This window comes from Larus michahellis, chromosome 7 (assembly GCF_964199755.1).
Source record: "Larus michahellis chromosome 7, bLarMic1.1, whole genome shotgun sequence".
Classification (NCBI taxonomy): Eukaryota; Metazoa; Chordata; class Aves; order Charadriiformes; family Laridae; genus Larus; species Larus michahellis.
The window spans coordinates 12,803,033-12,810,081 of record NC_133902.1 but is presented as its reverse complement, the minus strand read 5'-3'; the positions used below and the strand labels follow the sequence as shown (position 1 = coordinate 12,810,081).

General features: G+C 57.9%; 1 protein-coding gene across 1 annotated transcript; it reads left to right on the top strand.

The window, feature by feature from the left end:
* Positions 1 to 2,575: 2,575 nt before the first annotated feature.
* TRIM50 (tripartite motif containing 50) lies at positions 2,576 to 6,725 on the top strand. The gene is made up of 6 exons (XM_074593500.1): positions 2,576 to 2,980; positions 3,864 to 3,959; positions 4,845 to 5,075; positions 5,402 to 5,424; positions 5,683 to 5,807; positions 6,118 to 6,725. Exons 1-6 carry the CDS (start codon positions 2,576 to 2,578, stop codon positions 6,723 to 6,725), a joined length of 1,488 nt encoding a protein of 495 aa, XP_074449601.1.
* Positions 6,726 to 7,049: the final 324 nt, after the last annotated feature.

The following is a 7,049-nucleotide window of genomic DNA, read 5'->3' as shown; positions in this document are numbered from 1 at the left end:
TGAGAAACCTTCCTGGGCCCCAGCTCCCCTGGGCGATGCTGAGATGGAAGCTGTGGGCTGGCTGTAAGTCCAGAACAAGAGTAATTACACGAAACCATTCTTTGCACAGTCAGACAAAAACATGCTCGTGCCCTGCCCCATACTGGACCAGCGACGCTTTGGCTTTCCTTCTGGTCTTTTCCAAAAGAATGAAAGGTTTTCTCCGAACAACAAAAAACCCCACTGTTTCAACCGAAAAAGAGCTTTAGATGATAAGAAAGTGTTTTCATAGAATCACAGAATGGTTTGGGTTGGAAGGGACCTTCAAGATCACCCAGTGCCACCCCCTGCCCTGGGCAGGGACACCTCCCACCAGACCAGGTTGCTCCAAGCCCCGTCCAACCTGGCCTTGAACCCCTCCAGGGATGGGGCAGCCACAGCTTCTCTGGGCAACCTGGGCCAGGGGCTCACCACCCTCACAGACAAGAATTTCTTCCTCACATCTGATCTCAATCTCCCCTCTTTCAGTGTAAAACCCTTCCCCCTCGCCTCATGGCTCCCCTCCCTGATCCAGAGTCCCTCCCCAGCTTTCCTGGAGCCCCTTTAGGGACTGGAAGGGGCTCTAAAGTCTCCCCGGAGCCTTCTCCAGGCTGAACCCGCCCAGCTCTCTCAGCCTGTCCTCACAGCAGAGGGGCTCCAGCCCTCCCAGCATCTCCGGGGCCTCCTCTGGCCCCGCTCCAACAGCTCCGTGTCCTTCTGCTGTTGGTGCCCCAGAGCTGGAGGCAGCACTGCGGGGGGGTCTCACAGAGCGGAGCAGAGGGGCAGAATCCCCCCGTCACCCTGCTGCCCACGCTGCTGGGGATGCAGCCCAGGCTGTGCGGAGTTTCTGGGCTGTGAGTGCACATTGCTGGGTCACATTGAGCTTCTCATCCACCAACACCCCCAAGTCCTTCTCCTCAGGGCTACTCTCCATCCATTCTCTGCCCAGCCTGGATTTGTGCATTTGCTGAGAACATTTCTGCTGACCCAAGCAGTGCGGATGAGTGAAACCCCAGTGTGACTCAGGGAGACAGCCACTCACAGAGGCAAACACTGCCAGCTCTTATCAAGGCTCCAGTCATATCATGTGTGTACCTGTACCCGTGAGGCAGGGCGGTGGGCAGCCCTTCGTGGGGGTGTGTCACTGTCCTCAGAGCAGAAGGGGACAACAAGAGGCTGCCTGGGCTCTCTCCAGCAAGCAGGGACATCCCTGCCTGGGCTGAGGGTGCAGGAGGGGAGCGGCTCAGCTCCCCGTCCTGCCAAGGGGACACTGGTCCCACCACCTGCCTCATCCACCCCTCCAATGGGGTGGAAATCTTCAGCTTGGTCGAGAGAAGCCGAGTGATGTCCATCAGACTTGGTGCGCTAGGACGAGCAGAGCCCAAGCCGGGTCTGGGTGGAAGCAGCGCAGGACACGTGAGTGGTGTGGCAAGCGGGAGGCTGTCATTCGGGTCTCCGGGAGGTGTTCCTGTGTGAGCAGAGGGAGCAGCCTAAGCTGGTTCCCCTGTACAGGGTCCTATGGTGTCTGATGGGTCACAGGCTGATGTTCAAACTTTCCTTGATTCACCAAGCTCCTATAGCAATGTATGATAAAAGCTGAGCTTAGGTCGCAGCCTCCCTTTTCCCCTGAGAAACTACTAAGTCTCTGACTTAAGGTTTATTTTCCTTAACTTCAGGTCATGTCTTTGACTTGCTCAGGATCTTGGAAGTTGTATCCCACAGTGCTGGGAAGAGCAGAGGAGGCAATGCTGCACGAACCTTATAGGTGTTCAACAGGCTGGCCACGTGCAGGGCTGGCGGCAGAGGCAGGGACTTGGGCTCCTTCTCTTGGGAGTGCTGGCCAGGAATGTGGAGCGCTGCGGGCACCAGAGACCGCAGTGTGTTTCAAGGGGGTGAGCTGCAGTCACAGCCCTGCTCACAGTGCCTCAGCTTCCCAACCCTCCTATCAGTCAAATCCAGCCTCCTGCGTGTTTACTGCATGGTGGTTGTCCCTGTCTCCTAGGCAGACAGGGAGACAGGGAGCATCTGTTTTTGCTTCGATGCATCACTTGAGCTAATGCCAATCCTTCTGAGGAATGTCTATGACTGAGACAATGAGCCCAAATAGATGTGTAGGAATTCATACAGGTCAGGGTCAATACTGGGATTTTTCAGCAGAAAATCCCTCTCGGCTCTGTCTCCAGCCCTGACGCACAGGCAGGTCTGCACTGAGGTGGGCTGCAGTCTGACGCCCCTGCCAGGCAAAGGCCCAAGATGGGGAACAGCTTGCTGGTCCCTGCTGACACCTTAGGCAGATCCAGCAGGCGTGTCCAGGTGCGGTCTCATGTCTCCAGAGCCCAAACCCATCACAGGTTAAAACAAGCATCTCAGACTTTGCCCAGAGCTTAATGATGAGTTTGCAACTGTCCGCGCTGCTGCTGGGGGAATGGAGGTATCTCTCCATTTCACCTTCACTCTGTCTTTGCTCATCTCTGCTTATCTTGCTCTTGGAACAGAACTCATCTCCCACCCGTGTTTCCCAGGCCAGGTCTGTGCGGCTGCATGGGAAGGTGGCAGGATGGCTCGGAGGATGAGCATCAACGAGCTGGAGGACCAGCTCCTCTGTCCCATCTGCTTGGAGGTCTTCAAGGAGCCCCTGATGCTGCAGTGTGGGCATTCGTACTGCAAGTCCTGCGTGGTGTCACTCTCCGGAGAGCTGGACGGGCAGTTCCTGTGCCCCGTGTGCCGCCAAACCGTGGACTGCAGTGCCTCGCCACCCAACGTCACGCTGGCCCGCGTCATTGAGGCGCTGCAGAGCTGGGGTGAGGCAGAGCCCACCCCAGAGTCCTGCCCAACGCACCACAACCCCCTCAGCCTCTTCTGCGAGGCCGACCAAGAGGTGATCTGCGGGCTGTGCGGCACCATTGGCAACCATCGCCAGCACAAGATTGTCCCCATCTCTACCACGTACTGCCGGATGAAGGTTGGCAGGCAGAGCCGGCCAGGGCTCCAGGGGTGGGGGTGAGGGCACCTGCAGTGCTTGCTGGCCAAATGTCCCTTCTCCTACAAGGGACAGGCTGGAAATGATGCCAGCGTGGGAAGCACGGACCCATGGCACAGACAGATGTGGGGCAGGGTCCCTGGGCTGGGGAGGGGGGGGCAGCCATTTCTCAGGCTGAGCACATCCCTGGCTGAGCGGTCTCATGGTTTTGGTGGCTGAACTGGGATGGAGAGAGCCAGGGACTGGGGAGTGCTGGCGGGGCCTTTCAAGACTGTTTCCAAATAGCATCAAACAGAGTCTGGAGATAAGGGCTGAGGCGAGGTGCCACAGGAGAGCAGGGAGGCAGGGAAACAGGAGCCCCAGCCAGGTAGAGTAAACAACTGGTGTCCCCTGCCCAGCATCACATGAAAGCCCCAGGAATGGAAAAGCACAAGGCCACCCGTCCCCTCTGCTCCTGACACCGGCAAGATAAGAGCAGGAGGCACCAGAAACACTCCTTCCCCAGCCAGGTTCCCGGCACCAGCACTGGGAGGGTGCTGCTCACCCAGTGCAGAGCTGCCACAGGGTATGAGATACGGAGGGCTGCGAATGGGAGCAGAGACATGGTGTCCCTGGCAAGAGTAGTTGGTCAGCAGCGTCCAGATCGGGGCCATGCTCTGAGCGCTCTCCTGCCTCTGGCAACCCCAAATCCTCTAGATCAAGAGGGTAAGGATCAGCAGGATGTGCAGGGCCCCAGAAAGCTTAGAGAAAGCTTAGGAGAACATGGCTTCTGAGGGCCACGTGCTCCTCGAGGGGCTGACAAGCACTGCCTGCGATAGAGGAGGCTGCCACAGAGGTCTCTCCTCCAGAGGTGGTGTCTTTTCAGGAGGAGCAGTCTGTGCTGCTGACCGATGTCCACCAGTACAAGAAGAACCTGGATGAACACTTCAGCAAGCTCATCAACAACAAAAGCCGCATCGCAGTAAGTGTCACATCCCAAGGGAGCCCGTGTCCCCAAGTCCTCTGTGTCCCACAGTGCCCCTGGAGCAACCTCTGCTTCTGGGTCTCCCCAGCTCACTCCTCTCCTCCTCTCCTCTTCCCCTTTCCCTGGGATAGCAGACAGGGCTTATCTTCCACCCTGTTCCCTAAGGTTTGTGTTCTCCATGAAACTCAGGGATGAAACATAGACCTGTTTTCGGGAAGGGTGACGTAGCCCTGTCTGGTGGCACAGCCCTATTTTCAGAAGGGGTGATGTAACCCTTACCGAGCACCCTGGCAGGGGCACCACTCGGAGCTGGTTTGACCGAATGTCCTTGGAGGTGGGGAGGTAACAGGTGGAAAAGACCCCACTCAGAGCAGGCTTCCCAGAGCAACGCTGGTGGTTTCACATTGAGTTTATGCCTGGTTTAGCTGTGTGTCCATTTCCCACGCAGCAGACGTCTCCAAGGGACCTTGTGGCATCCCTTCTGTGGCTAAAGCTTCACAGTGGGGCTCCTCAGAAGGGCTCAATGCAAATGCGACCGGAGCTGCACTTTCTGCCCCTTAGCCCAGGATACAGGTTGTTCCCTGGGAGCAGAGGGATCCAAGAGCTCTTTCAAAGCCCTGAGGAAGCTGGTTGGGACATCAGGAAATCAAAATCTGGGGCAGGAGAGGTCTAAGGCAGGGGTGCCGTGGCGGTGAGCTGCTGAGGACAGCAGGATGAAACAACATCTAGCCTGCTATACAGAACTGCTCTTTGTTTGGAAAGCCAGTGGGGCGTGGCTTGGTGGGACATGTTTACATTGCTGGTGGCATCTCTGAAACTAAAAAGCGGGTGAAGGGGATGGAGCAAGGCAGTCCTGCACAACTGCTTGCTGTCTCTCGGCAGAATGAGGCGGATGTCTTCAAGTGGGTGATCCGGAAGGAGTTCCAGGAGCTGCACAGGTACATTGACGAGGAGAAGGCCACCTTCTTGGAGAGCATCGAGGGGAAGGCAGCCCAGCTCATCACCTCCATTGAGTCCCAGGTCAAGCAGACATCAGACGCCCTGCAGAGGCTTAAGGAGATGCAGAGCTCTCTGGAGGCACTCGGCAACGAAAACCAGCTTGATTTCATCCGTGTGAGTGCACTTGCTAGTTAAGGCAGCAAGGGTCAGCCAGGCTCTCCAGCACTGAGCCTGCTGCTCATAGGCCTGAGCCCTGCCCTGGGCAGCACAAATGGAACACCATGAGAAGTGAGATGTAGGTGCCCTCTGTCCTGCCAGGGCTTCCCCTGTTGGGAGAGACCTGCCTTCTGCAAGAGGCAATGCCCTTAGCTCTCCCAGGAGAGGAGAGCCCTGGCCTCTCCAGCCCAGAGCATGGATGTGTAGAGCTGTGACCATGCAGAGGAGCTGCTGGTCTCTCAGTCTCCCACCCACTGACTCTCTTCTTCTCTTGTGTTTTCCAGAAATATGGCTCCTCCCAGTTCAGGTGAGCGGTGGGACCCAGCAGCAATGGGGATGGCAGTGCCTCTGCAGGTTCCAGGCCAGCAGACAGCCCCACATTGCTGGGGCAGCCTCGTATGGACACTGCTGTTGTGATGGATGGCCCAGGGCCATGCATTCAGCCCCAGAAGAGGGCAAGAGCAGCTAGCAAGACACTAGTGGCTCCATCATATGCAGCAGCCAGGTGAGAGCTGGTCACACATTGTCCCTGTCACCTGTGTCACGGCTGCCTGTATCTTTCCAGGTCAGAGCTCTCCAGCCTGCACCCAAGCGATGGCATCTTCAGCCCCGTGACCTTCAAACCATGTTTCCACCAAGACGACATCAAGATGACTGTGTGGAAGCGCCTGCACCGCCGTGTCCTGCCAGGTACCAACCCGCCCTGTTGGCAGTGTGCCGGGTGCCCTGGCTCACCAGCGCGTGGGACAGGCTGCCCAGCCAGCGTTGTGCTGCCCCAGCCTCTGTCTTGCCCTCTGCTTGTGCGCTCCTCACCCCCAGGAGAGCTCCTGGAGCAGTGGCTGGCTGTGTCTTGTGCCAATGGCAGCCTGCTCTGGCATAACACTCCAGTTGCTTAAAGCTCAGCCAGTGCCAGCTTGTCGAGCAGTGCCAGCCCCCGGGGTTGCCCGGAGACAGAGCCCTGCCTGCTAGTGTGCCTGGAGCCTGCCTGCTTTCCTTCTAGCTCCAGAGACACTGAAGCTGGACCCGGTAACAGCACATCCCCTCCTGGAGCTCTTCAAAGGTGACACGGTGGTGCAGTGCGGGCTCTACCAGCGCCGGGACAGCAACCCCAAGCGTTTCAACTCCAGCAACTGCATCCTTACCTGCAAGGGCTTCTCCTGTGGCCAGCACTACTGGGAGGTGATTGTGGGCACCAGGAACCACTGGCGCGTGGGCATCATCAAGGGCACAGTCAGCCGCAAAGGGAAGCTGAGCAAGTCTCCCGAGAACGGCGTTTGGCTCATCGGCCTGAAGGAAGGGAAGGTCTACGAGGCCTTCAGCACCCCACGGGCCACCCTGCCACTGACCACCCGGCCCCAGCGCATCGGCATCTACCTGCACTATGAGAAGGGTGAGCTGACCTTCTACAATGCTGACAGCCCTGACGAGCTCAGACACATCTACACCTTCCAGGCAGAGTTCCAGGGCCAGCTCTACCCCATTGTGGACCTGTGCTGGCCAGACAGAGGGCCCTACTCCCCCCCCATCATCCTGCCCGCGCCTGCCACAAGCCAGCACCCCTGGGCACCATACAACCATCCTGCCCCAGAGGAACCCATGAAGCCATAGCCTGGCCGGCTGGATGAAGCTGTGGCCTGAGAGGGCTGTGGCCGAGTCCTGAGAGCCGGCAGCAGCAGAGAGTCAGGCTGCATGCAGAGTTGTCCTCTGGTGGAAGCTGTGGTACTGCAGTGAGCTTTAGCAGCACAGGAGGGTCCTTCCGCTCACCTCCAAAAGCATAAAATATCAGCCTCAATCTGTGAATCCCTGTCCCCAGTATAGCAGGCTGACCCAAAAGCCTAAATCATGGCTGGCCTGCGAAGATCTCCCTATGGAAAGGAGCGCCTGCCTGAAAAGCATGAGCTGTGAGTGTCCAGGGGTCTTTGTTCACATGTC

Coding starts and splice junctions, on each gene's coding strand:
- TRIM50 (XM_074593500.1), top strand. CDS start 2,576: ATGGCTCGGAGGATGAGCATCAACGAGCTGGAGGACCAGCTCCTCTGT. Junction 5,425..5,682: donor TATGGCTCCTCCCAGTTCAG/GTGAGCGGTGGG, acceptor GTATCTTTCCAG/GTCAGAGCTCTCCAGCCTGC. Junction 5,808..6,117: donor GCACCGCCGTGTCCTGCCAG/GTACCAACCCGC, acceptor CTTTCCTTCTAG/CTCCAGAGACACTGAAGCTG.